The sequence below is a fragment of the Electrophorus electricus genome, chromosome 16 (assembly GCF_041902795.1).
Source record: "Electrophorus electricus isolate QZ-2024a chromosome 16, ASM4190279v1, whole genome shotgun sequence".
Taxonomy (NCBI): domain Eukaryota; kingdom Metazoa; phylum Chordata; class Actinopteri; order Gymnotiformes; family Gymnotidae; genus Electrophorus; species Electrophorus electricus.
Genome location: NC_137512.1, coordinates 16,727,679 through 16,748,019, shown reverse-complemented (window position 1 = coordinate 16,748,019; position 20,341 = coordinate 16,727,679). Strand labels below are relative to the sequence as shown.

General features: G+C 40.4%; 2 protein-coding genes across 3 annotated transcripts; one reads left to right on the top strand and one right to left on the bottom strand.

The window, feature by feature from the left end:
- Positions 1-383: 383 nt before the first annotated feature.
- anxa5a (annexin A5a) lies at positions 384-7,885 on the bottom strand. The gene is made up of 13 exons (XM_026999395.3): positions 7,852-7,885; positions 7,663-7,712; positions 6,413-6,497; positions 5,669-5,763; positions 5,046-5,159; positions 4,857-4,947; positions 4,215-4,294; positions 3,610-3,660; positions 1,909-2,002; positions 1,663-1,758; positions 1,370-1,428; positions 1,144-1,266; positions 384-745 (listed from the first exon to the last, which is right to left on the bottom strand). The coding sequence occupies exons 2-13, from the start codon at positions 7,663-7,665 to the stop codon at positions 686-688; spliced, it is 951 nt and encodes a 316-aa protein (XP_026855196.1). The 5' UTR covers positions 7,666-7,712; positions 7,852-7,885; the 3' UTR covers positions 384-685.
- A 4,958-nt stretch (positions 7,886-12,843) lies between these two features.
- bbs7 (Bardet-Biedl syndrome 7) lies at positions 12,844-20,290 on the top strand. 2 transcript variants are annotated; one of them, XM_081698944.1, is made up of 19 exons: positions 12,844-13,383; positions 13,512-13,577; positions 13,714-13,776; positions 13,906-14,081; positions 14,174-14,360; positions 14,941-15,013; positions 15,166-15,282; positions 15,393-15,523; positions 15,620-15,704; positions 15,883-15,985; positions 16,437-16,629; positions 16,902-16,976; positions 17,860-17,925; positions 18,373-18,512; positions 18,589-18,753; positions 18,969-19,078; positions 19,254-19,357; positions 19,466-19,589; positions 19,849-19,988. In XM_081698944.1, exons 1-19 carry the CDS (start codon positions 13,348-13,350, stop codon positions 19,851-19,853), a joined length of 2,019 nt encoding a protein of 672 aa, XP_081555070.1. In that variant the 5' UTR covers positions 12,844-13,347; the 3' UTR covers positions 19,854-19,988. The 2 variants fall into 2 exon arrangements, with proteins under 2 accessions (XP_081555070.1, XP_026855175.1); XM_026999374.3 differs by having other exon boundaries at positions 12,856-13,383; positions 19,887-20,290.
- Positions 20,291-20,341: the final 51 nt, after the last annotated feature.

Here is a 20,341-nt window from a genome sequence, read left to right as displayed (position 1 = left end):
AAAGATTTGTAATGACTCTTTTCATTAAGACTACTGTGCATTCTTTTATATTTACTATGCTCAAACTGCAATTGCTTGTTTTCAGGATCGGAAACATTGACTATAAAAAGTCCTAAATGTCTAGTCAACCCAGCTAGTGTGTTTGCAAAGACCATTGAAGAGTCTCATCAAATAACTAGTAATATTAGGATTCAAGATTGTAATGTTTGTAATGGGGCTTTCGTTGAAACAGGTGGAAAAAATATTTTTATTATAGGTTTAGTCTGGTTTAGGTCCTCCCTTCACCAGGTCTGCAAACAGGACTGAGCTGCTACAATTACACCATCTACTGGTAAACAAATGCCTTAGCAAAGTGGCCCTTCTGACATCGGGAGTAAAAAAAGTAATGACAGAAATGTTTATTTCAAATAAATACACAAAACATCACACATAATACATTTATAAACCTTGCTGAAGATGTTACAGAAGCCTCTGCAGGCTTCCTTAGTTGCTGATAATCATAAACACATAAAAGTAAAACTGAAAGAAAACTCTTCTGCAGTTTGAGTGAAACTTACTCATGTAGCTAATATAAAACATATAAAATAACTTTCCTGTAAGAAAGAATGTTCATCAGGGTATGAATAAATAGCAATAGCAATCAGGAGTTGATATAACCAAACCAATAAGTGAATAAACAGCACAGTTAATCATCTCCACCACAGAGATACAGCAGAGCCTTCCCATAATCTCCATCAGTGTCCTCCTAAACACAAAGAGAAAAGTACACAGTCAGACACACAACTACATGCATAGGTATGTAAGTCTGTGTCATCAGACTTCTCTGCTGCAGAGACTCCTCTGCAGACCTCCATAGTAGAGAGTCAGGGATCATATGTGCAGTTGTAGGTTGAGGTGGCTGTTTCTGGGTGAGTTTTATATTTACTCCATAGTGCTGAATGGATGGTACAAAATCAGTTAAACTGACCCTACAACAGAATTCCTGCTCTGAGATGCTTACTGAGTTTCCCACATTAATTCTCACTCGTGTGTGTGTGTGTGTGTGTGTGTGTGTGTGTGTGTGTGTGTGTGTGTGTGTGTGTGTGTGTGTGTGTGTGTGTGTGTGTGTGTGTGCGTGTGTGTGTGTGTGTGTTTTACACCTGCCTGTATATTACGGTACAGCGATTCTCCATACATTTTCTTGTAGCTGGCTCTGATGTCCAGCATGTCCTCCTCACTCCTGGACACCATGATCCTTATCAGTGTTTCATCATCAGTGCCAGCACGCTGAGAACGCAAGCAGTCAAATCAAACATGAAAGTAATTATTAAATAGCTAATAGTAATGTTCAGCACTGTGCCAGTGTCTTTTATTCAGTTGTTTTTCATACCCTGGTGGATTCACGGAGACATTCAGCAAAATAGCCTGGTACGCTCTTGGCACATTTCACTGGGGACACAAATAATTTCACATCTCCCACTATTAATTTCACATTTCCCACAATTCATTTGAGTTTCATACAGAGTGAACTAAAGTGACTGAAGTGTTGAAACCCAATGCAGTTTAAATGTATCATGCCATTAGATTCTGACACCAAAGTGAATAAATATTCTGATTCATTCATTCAAGTCTACTTTTTGAAAAAGATTATTTGTATTATTTCCTTTCTCTTTTTGGACTTACCCACTGCTAAAAGTGCTACCTCAAGGTTCCCGGTACACTCCCCACAAATGCTCTCTTCAATGTCATTGCCAGCTATTTTTTTATATGCATCAAACACTAAGAGGAAGTTTAGAAATAATTTTATAAGAAACAAAATTTGTACAGTGCTTCAACCATTTAAACAATACTAGTGCTTACACCTTTTAAACAACATAAATGTGATAGCACAGTAATCAAACACATGCATATGCACACGCACACATTAACCTTTCTTCAGGTGCTCATGGCTCCTATTGCCGAGGATGTTGATGAACTTGTCTTCGTCCGTGCCAAACTTCTCCGCACCAGCAGCATACAACTCCTGCAATGTGATCAACAAACACACACACAAACAGGCCTATGGTCTGCAACTCACACCTGAACATCACACTACCTCTGTGTACTTTAAACTGGTCATGTCCACATTCTATGACAAACTAAAGCAATAATTGAAGGGATTTCCCACCCCCACTCCCTATTCAGTTCATGACCTTTGCACATCTCATACACTTAGGAACTGATGTTTGTCTTGGAGGCTTATCACAGCTCATCTGAACCTCAACCTCTTTCTTCTGCAAACCGTCCAGGACCTTTTTACATCTGCATGATAGTGTGCCAATGCTGGTTTAAATAACCAGTACAGAAACCAGTAAAACCTAAAAGAAGAGTCTCATTATCTATCTGCAGGTGATATGGATTACAAAAGGTTTACACTTACTCAGGAACCCTGGCCAAGTTGAGCATGCTTTGTAAAATGATTATGACTGATTAATCCCCACACATGTGCACACAGAAGCCTGGCAGTTATGGAGAACAACCAATAATAATGTAAACCTGACTTTTACACTTTTCCTTTTTAGCAGAGGAAATCTAACCTACCATGTAAATGTGAATAATACCAGTAGCCATAAACAGTTAGAGCAGCAAAAGGCAAAATTGCAGATTGTGATAATGTGTAGGCTAGATTTGGACATAATGTTGAAGATAATGAATACACATGTAATTTAACATGTATAATGCACTGGCTCTAACTGAGGTTTATAGCATGCATCTTTTCAAAATGATTCTTAAGTTGCAACCCCAATAGCATGAAGACTGTCACGGGTCCGCCTCAGCACCCCCAATACCAGCAACGTAAACTGTCATGGGTCTGCCCATCAGTACCAGCTCCAAAGCTCTGCCTCCCCTGAGTACTGACACCTGCTGTTTATTCCCCATCTCATCATCAGCACATTTAGTAAATCCCAGACTCATTACATCATTGTGTTGTGTAGACTTGCCCATGTTCATTGTTGCCTAGCCTGTGTTTCCCAGGCAGTGTTTTCTGCAATTTCCTAGTGTTTATTAACCCAGAGCACAGCTTCTTTCACTTTAGTCCCCTGACAAAGACTAAATAAACTTATTAGTGTAAATGGTAAAAAATAATATCCAACTATAAAATTATTTACCCACTTGTGAGTGGAAAAAAAAGCCTAAAATTGACAGCAGAGGGCCAACCTTTGCCAAAATATTTGGCATTCTCTGAAGACCTCGGCAAAGTGCCGATAACACTATTTGTACTCCTATAAATGCAGAGTTTCAAGGAATAGTGAGGCAATTTCCACAGTATACTGCTAAATGTGGGACACCAGGAAATCTGACAGATGATTGGTCCAAGGACTGTTTACGATTCAGCTTGCTCTGGAGCACTTCAGGCGTGCAGCATAAGTTGTCATGGTGATGTAACCCGATAAAAAGTGATCCACCAGACAGAAAATCCAGTGTTAGATAGCGCTATGCTTTAAGCTGGCTAAGAAATAAATCCTGCATATTGAATTAGGCCCCTAATCTAGGATTGAGTCCCTCATGCCCATGCACTTGTATTCTAGGTGAAAAAAATAACAAAAACAGATGTAAATGTGGGTATAAGCATGGGGTCTGATCATTTACCTTGGCATCTTTATCCACTCTGCTCTCGTCCACACCCTCCTCCCTCTCACCCTGTATGGAGGAACACAAACACATTATATCTGATATCAGCCTACCATTTCCTGAGACAGAGCTGATGAGTTTTCCCTACCCCATCGACCTCAGGTATCGGGTTATCGGCTGCACATGCCCCAGGTGCATTTAATCCTCACTCTACCTCCACTTTAAGACCAGTTTTAATCACGTAGGAGTGACATCACAGATGCTCAGGTTATCACTCCAAGAAGATGGCTCTCATTGTTTTAGAAGGTCACCTTTCATCACCCATCTTTCCATTTGGACTGTCTTTCTACATGACCTCACTGCAAATCCCACTCTTTAACTTCACATTCCACTTATTTTTTCAGAAATTCTTTCTATGTTTTTGAACACCATTTTTATTTACAGCCATTTTTAATTGCTTTTGATGCTTCTCCCTGAGTCAAAGTGTTAACCAACTGGGGGATAGATGGTCAGCCTTTGGACACAATGAACAGCTAGGATCAGATGAATGACCTTTTAGATATGGACAAATTGTAAGTGCTTGGCAGCCACCACACAAAACACAGCCCAGTCCTATCTTTTACCTGGAGAAGGATAATCAGCAGCCTCTGGTAATGTCCAGAGGTGTCTCCCATGATGTCTTTCTCCAGCTTAGATCCGTGTTCTAGTTCAGGAACATGAGAACAGAACAGATTATTGCTGACACTTTGCACAGACTATAGCTTTAATGACTTCAGACAATGGCTAAAAGGAACCAGTTAGCCAAATTGCAAGGATTCAGTTCTAAGAGTGTTTCCTGTCATATATACCATTGTCTTATATGAAGGATGGGTTCTCCTTCTCCAGTGTCTGGCTTAGATGAAACATAAGGACCAGATTGCAATGCATACGGCTAGTGCCTACATTTGCTATATGCCACAAACATCCACAGCCATACGCAAAAGTCATACATACAAAGGTCATAGTGTGTATTTGAAAACAGCAACTTCCAACTAAGGTCACTGTATCAGCTTATGATAACATTCGTCATCACATCTCTGAGAGGCCATAATGATTAACACATTCTCAAACATTCATCTTCAATTGAGTAAACTTGGCATTATAGTTCTTAGGTCATTAATTAACAAGCTAAAGCCTTTTGCACTTCTCAGTTTCATTTAGAAGAAATACGAGCTGCAGGAGCAACAGGATCAGCCATTATTTTCCACAGACAGAGTAGTGATTACCTTTCTTGTATGTTTTGATTATCTCCTTTATCTGATCAGGTGTCCTGGAGGCCAGGATCTCAATCAGAACTTTATCATCAGTACCAGCTCCCTGTATTACATGACAAAATATATTTTTAAAAAATAGTAAATCGTGTTATCAAAAGTTATCCAGGCATCATAGCAGGAGTCAGGGAGCTGTAATGGAACCTTGATGGCCTTATGGAGTTCATATGCATCGTATACATGAGGGGGAGACATCAGAGCCACAACAAGGTCCTCAAACTTCCCACCCAGCTCTGACTTTAGCTCCTTCACCAGGTCCTATAGAGATAGGAAGAGAGAAAGAAAGGCAGAGAGAGACAGACACAGAGAGAGGTGTAGAGGTATAAAGGTATGTTGAGATAATATATAGTTATTAACAGAATTGTTTGAATAGAGCCTTGGTCCAGGAGCTGTGTGGATGGAGCACCCTTCCCCTGGATTCACCAGTCACTAGTGTGGACAGAGCAGGAGGACTGAAATTGACTTAATCTGCAAATTCTTATTTTATCTGGCAATCTCAAGCATGTGTAATACATACAATACAAATAATGTCTGTAAATGTGTGCAAGCACACACACTAATGGGGTATAACATTCAACAGTCATCATCCTGCACCATAAGCAACACTTAAACACTGTAAATGCGACCCAGAAGTTAAAACTTAGGGTGATGTTTTACTTACAGGGAAAATCATACATTTCAGAGCCCATAGCTGAGATGTAAATTGCATCTAACAACCTAAAGTCTCCAGACACTGAGAGGAGCAGAGCACTGTGACTGTGTCTCACCTTCCCATGGGCTTTCTTATAGGCTGCTTTGATCTCTTGTCTTTGCTCGTTGTTGCGAGCAGTTAAGAGCATGAGGATGGCATCTTCATCAGTGCCTGCACATTAAAACCATACACAGCACTTCACACCTTTAGAAAAGGCAGTGGAGTAATGAATTGTGTACTGATAAGCCATTAGCTCCTGTCAGCATGACACACTTGTAACTATGCACTTCAACTATCCATCTACACATTGTTACACTTTATTTAGGGAGTTGTAATGCCAACAATTAATCCCCAAGTAGCAAGCAGTACATATTTTTGAAAATGTGAAAACTCTCTAGACCTGCCTTAGAATCAACCATTTTTAGGTTTTACTGTGTCATTAAGGAAATGTGCAAAGCTGTGCAATTAGCAATTAGCCTGTCACTTTATCTCCACAATGTTATTAATTACCACACCCTGCAGATAGAGATCATGATTACATCTTCAGTTTCCATCTGGCCTCTTTTGCTCTTAGTTGTGTAAGGTAATATACACATATAATAAACTATACTTTCACATTTCACATTCACTGCGTTTTTCTCATCTCACATATTCACTAGCAAAAATGACAAAAAGGCATATGAGACAGAGAGAAGGTCAAGTAAAAACAATATACTTTCATGATTAAATGTTCTGTCCAAGCTAATCAGAATGCAGAATTGAAGAATCAGCCCGACAGAACAAGTTAGCCAGGTGACCGGCCAAAACAATGCTGACTCACCTAAGCCTTTCATGGCTTTGCGTAAGATGTCAGCATCCTTCTTTGCATTGAAGTGCACAAAGGGTTTCACACTCCCTCTGTAAGCCTGTAGGACCAAACATACCTTGATTACTACAACAGTAGAAAATGTATGGGCAGCAGTGCAGTTCAGCCCATTTTAGACCCATCTGTTCTCTCCATGACCATAGAGCATGCATTACAGCAGCTCTTCTCAGTTTACTTTTTTTTTTTTATCTTTATCATATAATAATACAGTACATCTTTGCATTGTTTTGCTTGTTACAAACTTATTTCTTTTGTTAAGCATTTTGCACTGGCAAGAGAGGTGGGAGTGTTCATAAATCTAGCCATACTTTTAAATAAATAAACAGGCCCCAGGTGTATTCCTAGCCTGTTTCTAGGATGTCAGTACTGAAATTACTTCTTTTTTTCTCTGACTTCATAATGTAGGAGGGAGCGTGTAATAAAGTTGAGCTTATCTGAATGCATCCACTGTACAACCAATGTACGCGTTGCTTATGAGACATTTCAACACTCAAGTAAAATAATCTTTACTAATACACCCTGTGTTGTCATGGAATCCAATTCTTCTTTAAAACACTTGTAAAAAAAAGCGTTTGTTAAAATAATATATTTAGAAAATATAGTTATATTTCACAGGTTTGCGACTCGGCATACTAGTCTTGGAGCATTAAAGAACGGTAAGGCACAGCATAACCGACCTAGTATGGCTAATCCTTGCAGACACGCATATTAAAAGATAGATGTGTTCCGCCAGCTCCACGAGTCTGATGCCAAGCCGCTAACCGAATCTGTGTTGTACCAGAGTCTAATTACATGTCTAATATACCGTAATCCAATCAACCATAACACGGACAACTCCATGACAACTGTAACTATGCCAAAAGAGACCTGTAACATTTGTGAGATTGGGAGCATTAGCTAAATCTCAAACAATCTGCGGACAGTTTAAAATAAAACCTTTGAAAGTTCAAGATCACTGAATGTGGCAGCAGCACGTTTTTCTCTAATATTGCTGATCTCTGTCATATGTCAAAATCATAACGGATGCGCTTTCACGGAATAATCGTTCATCCAGTTAACAGATCCCCTCACTGCTGCATCTCTCTCTCTCTCTCTCTCTCTCTCTCTCTCTCTCTCTCTCTCTCTCTCTCTCTCTAGTGGTTTTATCATGTGAAAACGTTTAACTTGAAAACCGATACAACTGAGGCTGTCTGCCATGCTCTTACCATGTGTGCTGATGCGCTAACGTCAAATACAATCCAACAACAGGTCAAATCTAGAATTTAAAACAATGGTTAATCTCGCAATTAAATTGTTTAAATTAATCAAACAGTATGGACCTACTTATGCATTTGTATTTCGTTTGAATGAAGTATTTCAGTATTTATTAACCTAATGAAGAAAACATAGGTTACCTGTTGATGCAGCTTTTCTCTCACCAGTGAGCGAGGGGACAGCTCTGAACGCAGAAGATGATCTGAGGAAAGTTTTAAATTACAACTCCGATCCACGCCCACCAGCACCACTATCCCACACCCCTAAGGGTTATCAATAACGAATTAGTGGAATATTTCATCTAAAGGCTGCAAATAGATTAATTCCTGTCGATAGGATATAAGACTCATATTACAATATAACATAAAATACCCTTTTATCTCCATCTTTGACAAACTGGATTCCTTCACTATTTGTAAAGTCTTTTCCTAACCATGGAATATGATAACTAACTTCACAGTGTGGTGTTAAGTTTTATTGTTAAATATTGACTATATACGTAATAGCTAAATAACACATTACCACCTCACCCCACCCCCCACCCCCAAACACACACACACACATTAATCTTTTGGACAAAGAGGATATGGCACCACTCCTTGTTCACATACTAACTAACAGAATTCCTAAGCATTCCACTTACTTTGAACATTACATCATAAAACACATCTGAATGTACATACACAAAGTGTCACATAAATTCACAGACTGACAGGAGGAGGCTAAGCAGGATGCGGGGACGAGTCATGTTGAACAGAAACATACGTTTATTCACATATAACATGCATGACGTAGCACACAGGCTAATGGGATCAAACACCAACAACACAGACACGTAAACGATAGACATTTATACACGTATACTAATAACACAATGAAGAGCAGGTGTGAGACACAGGGAGGGCGTGGCCACATTGACGAACACACACACTAGGAGACGTTCGGGGGGAGGGGCCGTACCGTGACAGAGCCCCTCCCCAACTGCGCAACGCCAGCTTATCGGGCTGCGGCCCTGAGACCAACGCCACAGGGCGAGGCCAGAGGACCGAACGACCCGACATGGGTCAGCGCGAGCAGGACAGAGGGGGGAAGGACAGGGACCAAGATGACGGACGGACACACTAACCGGCACAGGCACAGACACCAAAAGGGACAAAACAACTGGCACGATTAATGTGACATGGACAAACACAGTGACTGGGACGGGGACAACATTATTTAACAAATTAACGAGTCCAGGTATGTCGGCAAGAGCCCCGGGCTGTTCCCCAGTTGTCAGTTGGGCTGAAGTCCAACCTGCATGTGGGGAATCGCCCCTCATCGATTTGGGGGGGTGGCCACCTCAGCAGACGCCCCAGCCACCTAGCCCGTCTCTGGGGTGGGCACTGGTGCCGCCTCTTTATCCCTTTGTGAGGCTTCGGGACGGGCGCACGAGTTCCAGGGCTGTGTGCCCTAGTGAAGGGAGTTTCCTCCTCGGACGAAGTCGCCTCTAGGCATTTCGCACAGGATGGCTTTCTTGCACCTAATCGATACCTCCTGGGCAGAACCTTGGGCGGTATCTTAGGTGCTGGAGGCTCGTCGTTCTTTGAGACGGTAGACTGAATGTCACTGTCATTGGGAGGATCCCCATAAAGGACCTCCTCCACCTCCAGTGGCGGATCCTCCGTATAGTTGGAGTCCAAGTCCAACCACAGACTGATGTCACCACACTCCCCTCTATCTCCATAGTCCCCGTAACCCTTGTAGCAGTCCATGCTGAGGTCGTAGGACATACCTCCGAGTGCCGAGCCTTGTAGTCTGGCTGGGGTCTGTGAGACTCTGGAGAGTCTGACCATGGACCATACTCAGGGCCCCCATCATCCAGTGGCCTCCTCCCCTGTTGTGGGAGTGTGGAGAGAGGCCAGGATGACTGAAGGTCTCTCGGGGTAGTAGGACCCCGCGGAGTCCGGCTCAGAGTAATGGATATCATTGCACCAGTCCCGGACGTCCGACGTGATTCTGTATGACTCTGCCGAGTACGTACCTGGACCACAATCAGGGCCCCCCCAAAGTCCCCCAGTGGCCTCCTCCCCTGCTGTGGGAGTCAGGAGTGTGCCCATGAGTACAGAGGGCTTCCCTGCGGGGGCTGTGGGAGGGCATTCACATCTTTTCTTACTCTTCCTTTTTTTGCCTTTCATCCCAGGCATCCTTCGGCAGTCTGTGTTTCTGTGACAGGAGGAGGCTAAGCAGGATGTGGGGACGAGTCACGTTGAACAGAAACATACGTTTATTCACATATAACATGCATGAAGTAGCATGCAGGCTAATGGGATCAAACACCAACAACACAGACACATAAACGATAGACATTTATACACGTATACTAATAACACAATGAGGAGCAGGTGTGAGACACAGGGAGGGCGTGGCCACATTGACAAACACACACACACACACACACAAGGAGACGTTCGGGGGGGCTGTATCGTGACACAGACACATGAAAAGATAAAGAAATAAGCTATTCACCTTTAAAAATTCAATAATCTTTGACCTCTTGAAACAGACAATTGATCCCTCTCATAGGAACATCTGCCTTTGTCAGGTATGCATGAATGGCTTTCAGGGCTCTTTAACTTAATTAGGCAAGAAGAAATCAAGTTTAGATGTTTTGTTGCTGCAGACTACTAAATACTACTAAATATGCAATAGACAAGAAGAGAGCATGTAGCCACAACAATTCTGTTATACAATAGTTATACTCAACAATTCTGATATACACTAGTTTTATTTGTTAGCCTATGTTACAGTATAAATTCTGTGTTAAACCCTATCAAGTCATTTAATTAAGTTTGAAAATCATATGATTCATTACAAGCAAAATCATTATGACAATATATACTAGCAATAAGGTTGGTATGATAAATTAAATAAATAATTAAAATAATGCCTTATGTAGGGAGAAACCCCTGAAGAATGTTGCTTTACTTTGAGGCTGCTGACTATGTGGTTTACAAAAGACATATTGAGTATAATGACAACAAAAATGGTTCTGTGTTGTTTAGGTTAATAGTCAAGTTATATTTATTTAACACAGTTTTAAACATATTTATTTAACAACAACAAAAAGTTACTGACTAAAATGCTGTCCAGGACAATAAAATTTTATTGGATTCAAAACTAATAACTAATAATTACTAAAACAATGATGGAAAAGTAAATGTAAATGTACAAACATTTAGATAGGTAACAAGAATAGCAGAAAAAGACACTATTATTAACATGTTACAGCCAAGCACTTCAGAAGCTGAAAAATTATGATGAAAATATTACTAGTAATAAAACTTGTGTGGTAAAAAATAATGTTAAATACAGACAAACCTAGTGAGAGAATCTTTCATTTACGCCTGTCTGCCATCTGGAATAATTCATTCTTGTTTCATACTCTAACATTTATACTTCCTCTATATCCACATTTCATTAATTGATATACATAACAGGTAATATGGCAGACTGTGTACTGCAAAATCTGTACAGATCTAGATACATGTCCTGTGAAGTCTGAAAATAATGCATATAGCTGTCAAGGCCTATGAAGGATATTATGTAGAAAGAACACATAACCAAACTTCTTATAAATGATAATATTACTGTTTATGGAACTACACTTAAAAGGCAAAAGTATCATTTCAATTTAAAGCCATGTTCATTTGGATATATACTGTAATCATCTCATAAAATTAGGCTTTTCCTTAATTTAATTAAATATATCATGTAAAACTATGAATTCTTAGACCACTTCCTTCATAAATTAAATTAAATTCAGTATTCCGTATTCATCAGACACTCATACAGAATTCATCATGCCCAGTCACTCTTGTCCAGAGCAAATTATAATAGTGCTTGGGGATCTTCATGGAAGAAATCCTAGTACATTAGGCCAGAGTCTAAGAGATCACTGTGACAGAAAATGCACACAATGAAATGCACATTTTTAAAAAGTCAAATTCAAAATCTTGCCCATGTTAGACTTGCTATCTGGTTTACAGTTGGAAGTAATCACAGAACCTTACCCAATTTTTCCAGTCCCTCCAAATAATTAAAGAGTCCAGTGAGAGTTCCACTTTTGTCAAGTGCCTCTCTTGGCAATGACAGCAATCTATGGAATTCTCTGTGTGTCTCATTCACTGCCATCCTCACAACTCCTGACTCCTGCAGGATCCGAAGTGAGGATCTCTTAAAGAGCGGCAAAGCTGGAAGGAGCTGCCGCCCACCGGGTTTCTCGACTGCTTGAGTAAGGCCCACAGCAAAACCCCCCATCAGAAGCAGGAGAAGTGCAAGAAGCCCCAGACACACAGTCAAGTTCCAGCCCCATCCCACTTGAAGGAGCATAGAGGTGGAGGCCAGCAGGAACCGCTTTGGGCCAGGCATTTTCATGGGGTTCTCCAGGCATGCAATTTGATATGTAACATTCTAGGTTTTAGCATTTGGAACTGTCTCGGACAGTCATGACAGCCTTCAGTGAATTTCACCTTGAAACCTATTGAATTCTTATCCTCGAGGACCCTGGTCTTGTGTCGTTTATGCTGCATGCAGAATGAGAATTATGTTGCTTGTTGAAAGCCTCTCACTACAGCTGCTGACCCCTCCCTTCCCCCTGTCGCTGAAGGACATTCACTCCCCTGATTTATCCACTGGTTAACGTGCAAGCGCGCACACGTGCATGCCTTCATTCTCAGCAGCTCAAGTCCCAACGTGCAGAGGGGAAAATCTAATGAATATCAAAACAGGTAATGATTGTTTTGGTAGGAAGCAAGACGCTGTGGTGCGTTATCTTTAAGACTAACATAGTCATGAATTTTGTGGCATCTCTCAAGAAGTTAATTTGTTTCGTGAGATGTCAGAACTAACAAAACACTCATCGAATAAATACAAGAAAAAGCCCTCTGCCGAAAACCTTTTGTCTGATGATGACGTGACAAAACACCTTGTCCCTTACGTTTAATGAATGCTTAGCCTTACCATAAGATTAAAAAAATATACAATTAAAAATTATGAATTTGCATTATCGTGCATAATGGCCTAATTCTTTTCTCTAGGCTTTTATCATAAAATGTGCTTTAAAACCAACCCACAAGAGCAAGTGTTGTCTGAGTTGACCGTATCTTGTCTCCATGGAAACCATGTATGTGTCTGTGACTATCAAATATGGCGTGTTAGAGGAAGCGTTTGCATGCTAGTGAATAATGATGATAATAATAATAATTTAGTTTTTGCTTTATCAAGCCTTTTTGCTAGACTAGTCGTACGAATCTGAATTTCATTATATCTAAACGGACAACTCTCTAGCTAACTAGCTAGTTGTCTTGGCTATATCAATAGCGAGTTAGCTTACTTGCTATCTAGTTACCTAGCTAGCTAGATGCGTCTAAACTAGCTAGCTAGCTAGCAGACCTGCAAGGAACAGTCATCATCAACACCCAAGTAATCCCCGAGTTAATCCACTCATTTGGGACAACGTGTCATTCTGTTTTATACTCGTAAACAAAAACAGTAAATGCATAAACTATCGCCAGACTGCAGCTCAACGCCGTTCTGAAGCTACCGGTTACGATAACGTTAGTAAGCAACTGGATTCTGCTTTTTCAAGGAAGAAGATGGATCTTAATTTAAACCATATTGATTATCTACAGGTAAAACTATTCGCACATGCAAGATTTTAGTGTGCACTGTGAGTTTGCAAGATACAACTGCAGAGCAACTAATGATGAAATAAAGTTGACTAACTAGTTACATACTACTGCACTCGTTCTCTTCCAAGGTTGGGGTAACTTCTCAGAAAACTATGAAGCTTTTACCTGCAGTGGGACGAAAAGCAACACAAAAGGTCATTTCTTTTTTTTATTTAACCTACGGAAAAAAAAACAGATCAATAGAGTTAGCTATTTAGACGATGAGAAAATTATTAATCTCAGATTTCCCTTAAATATCACGTGTTGTTCTTTGTTCTGTATTACGTTTAGGTTGCTGTGGCTGATCACGACGGTGTAGTGAATTGCTTTGGGATGAAAAAGGGAGAGGCCGTCGTGTGTATTAAAATCCCGCACCCATGCATTCACTCTCCTCAATCATATTCGGTTATGTCAGATGTTGCAATGAGCACTCAGTACTTTGCATTAAAGATTCCTTCCTGAATATGTTTTTTTTTTTTCCAGCCTGTGTTCAAAAGTCTCCCAGGGCAGAAGATCTCTAGGCTGGAGCTGGGTGGGGCTTTGGGCACCCCACAAGAGAAGATCTTTGTGTGTTCTGGCTCTGAGGTCAGAGGCTACACTAAAAAAGGCAAACAGTTCCTCTCCTTTGAGGCCAATCTAACAGAAAGCATCAATGCCATGTGAGTTAGCATTCTTTCATCATCATTTGCCATAGAATTCAGTGTGGAATTGCCTCTGACACAAATATTGACATTTAAACAATCATTGGCAGGCATGTTTCTGGGGCAGACCTTTTTATCTGTGCCAGTTACATTTACAACCACTACTATGACTGCAAAGACCAGGACTATTATCTGTCAGGTGACAAGATCAATGACATAGTGTGTTTACCTGTGGAGAGAGTGGGCCGCACAGTGCCTGTTCTAGCCTGCCAGGACAGGATACTTCGAATGCTACAGGTAATAAAGCCCTATGTTCAAAATGTATATATATGCCATTTAAATGATAGCCAGTGTAGCCAGTTAAACGTTTTGCAAAACTTGCCCTAACAGGCACCCATAATGAATAATTCTAAAATATTTAAGGGTTTTCTGGTGAAGCGTTCCCTGTGAAACAAAGTTGTCCTTCTTTCATCTATGTATTTTTAATTTTTTTGTTTAGTTCAGACCTTGTTATACACTTACACTCACCAGCCACAGCTATACCTGATGAACTTGAACTTGTACCAGCTCAACACTCCCTACCATGCCATTACCATGTTGCGATCCGCTACTCAAATTATCTGGTCAGAAGTGGTGACCAATCATTAAGAGGGTAGAGGATGGGTGACAAATTTGAAAATTGTGGGCCACAGTCTGTAATTGGACACCTATAAAGTATTAATAAGATAGGTGTACTCTAATGAAGAGGTCAGTGAGTGTAGGCAAGTTTCCAATGAAGTGGTTGCTGAGTTTATTATAATAAATTGGCAAATTATTAAGAACTTCAGTTTCGAGCCTTTATCTGAGTGACTCTCACTTACTCTGTTATTCCTCAAAGGGCTCTGAGCTGTTGTATGATGTTAAGGTTCCTGGACCCCCATCTGTTCTAGGGCTTCACAATAGAGATGGAGGTGTGTATTAAACTATGTTTCCAGCATGGAACTTGTTTGTCACTATCATGGCTTTGCCTGTATAAATGTGTTTTTATGTCTGAAATCTGGAAATCTGAAGCATGTGTAATACTTGGGAACAACGCTTGTGTTAATGTTTCCTTCGTGTCTAGGTAAGGATGGAGAGGAGGTGCTTTATGGAACTGCAGATGGGAAACTAGGACTGGTGCAGTTCACCAGTTCAGCTCCAGTCTCTAAATGGGAGGTGGATAATGAGAAGAAAAAAGGAGGTATGAAACTCTTTTGTAGTTTTACACATATTACCATAGTTTCAAAACGTAAAATCAATTTGTAGGCTCATCAGGCTCAGGACAACTACTTGCTCATCATGGCCTTCTAGGTGTGTTGTGCATCGACACGTTTGACATTTTTGGCGATGGTGTGAAAGACATTCTGATTGGTCGAGATGACGGGACAGTAGAGGTGTATGGATTGGACAGCTCCAATGAACCAACACTACGTTTTGAGCATGTATGTGTGGCAGAGAAATGGGAACCAGTTCAGATCTGCTTTAGCAGCCTGACTATGTTATGTGCTCACTAATCTGTATTACTATGTCTTGACAAGGTTTTGTCTGAAAGTGTCACATCAATTCAGGGGGGATGTGTGGGTAAGGAGTCATATGATGAGATCCTAACAGCAACATACACAGGTAAGCAAGCACATCTCAGAGGCTTTGCAATGTTTTTGCTCAGCCATAAAATAGCAGTTTGTTTGTTTTAGCTGAACTGTCAGGCATGTTTGTTTAGAGCTGACCTGACCATTTGAGGACAAATACTCTAGCTTGGCCCTCATGCCCTGCTCCTGATGTGCTGTGTCCTGTGAGGTAGGTTGGGTGTCAGGCCTAACCACAGAGCCGCAGCAGATGGAGGCTGGGCCAGGCGACGAAGTTAAGATGAGCCGAGAGACCCAGGCCAAGGTAGCTGCACTCAGGTAGGGTGCATACTCCGTGCCAGCCATGCCAGATCAGTTCCCAGCTCTTACATTACAGCTCTTACATTGTGGATTCAAACAGCAGCAGGAGTGCTTCAAAACACTTATACATATAGCAAGACATTTTAGCGCCAATTACTATGTAAACTGAGTGATTTGCATAAAAATGAGTTCTATACATTTGATTCATAGGCCTATAATTAGAGTTAGACTTTGAATTAAGTTAGAAATTGAAATCAGCTCCTGGATGAATAATAGAAATGATCAAAATCTAATCAAGGGTTCTATTGGGTATCTTATAACTTAAATTATATCATCATTATATGTAGTACAACCTGAACTTCCCTAAAAATGTACCATTTGCTGTTAAATGTACATTGAGTGCATCCTATCTATCACTTCTGGAAGGATCTGTCATTGTCTGGTAGGCTGAGGTATACATTGCTGGCAGGGCGGAGCTGGAGCAGCTGCAGGTGAAGGTCATGCAGGGTCGTGAGAAGTACCAGCAGAGTGCTCAGTCCAGCACGGCCGTGTCCGCTGTGCCCCTGTTTAGCATCAATGACAGGTTCACGCTGTGCCAGGACGATGCCAGCTACACCCTCACACTGGAGGTGCAGACTGCCATTGATAACCTGCTACTCCAGGTCAGAGTGCCCAGCCATTCAGAAAGGCCCAGAAAGAGATCATAAAGGTCAGAGCACACAAGAATCTCAGAAAAGTCAGAGAGGAGAGCCTTAGATAGCTTAACTGAACTTCAAATGGGTGTGAAATGGTACCTTTATGGTCTCTCTTAAATGAACATAAAAAAAACCAAAAACTTTTTTTTACAACATCTTAGTTATACATTTGGTGTTATTGGCAAGTTATGTGAGTCCCATTGGTGTAATATTTTTGATACATTTGTTTTTGTACTCAGAGTGATGTCCCTATAGACCTACTGGATGTGGATAAGAACTCTGCAGTGGTTAGCTTCAGTGAATGTGATTCAGAGGTAAAACTTCACAGCTGTGTGCTCAATCATTCATAATGCACCTGTCACAATTAGTTCCTCCCAGCTTCCCTCTTCCATATTTTCCCTGTCTTGTGTATTCTAGTTCCATGCCATAGTTTTGTTTTCCCTGTCCCTCGTTTCTACCTTATGACCCTGGACTACTACGACGACGACTCTGATTTTGGATTTGCCCATAATAAAGCTCGCTGTTCTCTGCACATACGTCCGCCTCCTCACCGCTCACCATTACAGAATGAACAGCCTAACAAGGACCCAGCGAGAGAGCAAGATTTATTATGGGCAAATCCAAAATCAGAGTCGTTGTAGTAGTCCAGGGTCATATTACCAACACGAAGAGCATGGGGATACATGATCAACCAAAACACACGAAAGCAAAACAGGAGAAACGAGCTATAACACATACAAGGAAAAACTCGGGGCTAAGAAACACGAAGGCTAAGACACACGGAGTACAAACTTATGGGGTACAGAGATGGGCTTTCAAAAACATTCAGACATTAAACCAATCAAACACAATCAACCTAGCACACGCATTCAAATAAGCATAAATGCACAGATTCAAAGAAACACAACCATTCAAATAAACAATGAACAACCAAGACACAGGGAACACAACAGGGTTTAAATACATGAACTTAACAAGGTAGAAATGAGGGACAGGTGTAAGCAATCAAACGAGGGGCGGAAAAAAACGAAACTATAGCATGGAACTAAAATACACACGACAGGGAAAACATGGAAGATGGAAGCTGGGAGGGACTAATCGTGGCAGCACCACAGAGCAAACCCAAACCTTGTGACACTGCAATAAAGCAAGAAGAATTCAAATCAGCATTCCTGTCTGCCACACTTTCCTCTATAGCCAAATGGGAATTTCCTCCTTGCCACCTACAGATGCCAGGCGAATACCACAAGATTGGAACTGAAGGTAACTGATAATGATCATCATACTTGAAAGGAGAGCAATGCTTCTTGTCTTAAATTTAATTTAAAAAACAGGATTAAGTGGAATTAAGTGGCTCATGTACGATAGAGCCACCAGTGTTGTTGGTTAAAGGCCCCCTCAGATATACACAATGCGACTATTTCATCTGTTGTTGGGTCTATCGGTGTGCTTAGAGGAGAATGTGATCTTCTGGAGATCAACATGCAGGTTCATGACTAGCTCCTGCTTCATATAGCAGCCCTCTTTCCATTACAGTAAGCAAAAAGCCTCGTTCACAACATCACACAATGGGACTGAATGGCAGATGCCTGTTTTTCTATTTAGCTCAATTCAGTTCTGTTTGCTGAACTTCCCATCCCTTCCACATCATGCTGAAGGATTTTCCAATGCCATCATATGAATTTCTCTTAAGTTTACTTTGATTTCCAGGTGAGGTCAATTGAGGGTCAGTATGGTACACTTCAGGCCTACATAACCCCTCGGCTACAGCCCAAAACCTGCCAAGTGCGTCAGTACCAGATCAAGCCACTGTCCCTCCACCAGAGGACCCATAGCATCAACCAGGACAGGTGATTTTATTAAATAAATCAATACTGTAACGCTGATTACAGTGAATTTCCTTTTATCGATGCTTCTTGTATCCAGACCCATGAACATCCTGAGGCTGGTGGGCCAGTTCAGCTTTGCGGAGATCCACTCGTGGGTCGTGTTCTGCCTGCCTGAGGTGCCAGAGAAAACCCCTGCAGGGGAAAACATCACTTATTATTTTCAAAACACCTTTCTGGGAACACAGCTTGAAGCCATCTACTGGTGAGACCAGGGGCTTTGCTATCAAGATAATAGAATTTATTAAATTATGGCCAATTTTTGTGTTAAGCATGCAGAAAAATGAAAGTGTGTTCAAGTACACTTGTTACAGCAGTGGATGGAGACTTAACACTTTGTCTGTGTAAATTTGCAATTCGGTAATTAGTGTATGAACATAATTTTATGTAACTGTAGAGGTTTTTAATGGCTTTTTTCAGCAAAGGTGAAGGGAACTTCAGATCAGATAACATTTCGACTATATCCATACTCAAGGATGTCCTCTCTAAGGAGGCTACCAAACGCAAAATCAATCTGAACATTTCCTATGGTGAGTTTATATTCACAGGATTCACAGTTTATATTCACCTACATTCAGATTCCCAATATCAAAACAATGGGGGGTGTTTGTTTTTATGTTGTTTTATGGCTAAATAATATAGCTATCTTGTTATCAGTTTACAGAATTTGCCACTGTAAACTTGTATCTATTTGCCTTATTTTAGAGGTGAATGAAGACTCAGTAAGCCATACACTGAAAATGATTCATCCTAAGCTTGAGTATCAGCTGCTACTGGCCAAAAAGGTTCAGCTTATTGATGCTTTGAAGGTAAGAATTTAAGTGTTGAGGTGAGGTTTTCTAAAACCAGTGTTTATGCCTAATTCAAGCTTACTGGATGTACAATATATTGTGTACGTGCATGCGTGTGTTTTACAGGAGCTGCAAGTACATGAAGGAAATGCAGATTTCCTTATTCCAGAATATCGCAGTATACTTGATGAGTCTGCTCGTCTCCTAGAAGAATACAAGAAACAGCCTGCCCACCTTGAAAGACTATATGGTAAGCAGGGCCCTTGTACACTATGCAGTCCTTACATTTACATAATCTATTAAATACCAAATTATATTAGTAGAAATTCATATTATTACTATATCACGTGTATGACTTTTCCACTGTAACTTTTAAATAATTTTTAAATAAATATGATAGATAGATAGATAGATAGATAGATAGATAGATAGATAGATAGATAGATAGATTGATTGATTGATTGATTGATTGATTGATTTTATGACTTTATAACTTTACTGTCTTTCAGATTAATTGATTGATTGACCCAGTTTTGTCTGCCCACAGGAATGATAACTGACCTCTTCATTGACAAGTTCAAATTTAAAGGACAAAATGTCAAAACTAAGGTTTCACAGCTCCTTGAAATATTAGATAACTATGATCTGAATTCTCTGATTGATTTTTTCAATGATGCTTAGGAAAAGCAAAGCAAAAGAAAGTTGGCTATTTTCACCTTTTTATTTTTTACTTTTTTCTTTAATAGGCCAATTTTTTCCATAGCAGCATACTTTCATGCATAAAAGCAACAAATCTTTAATAAAACTATCATAGTTTTCTTGTAATGATGTAATGATCATGGGATACTAATATACTAATACTGTCTTTTTTATTGTTATTGTTTTTTTTCCCAGAGTTTCCTTTGTATAATACAACTTGTATTTATAGTCTAATAAATTAATTAAATCGGTCAGGTGTGGGTTTTGTGGGTTTATGTGAATTAACCTAAAATGTTCCAAACT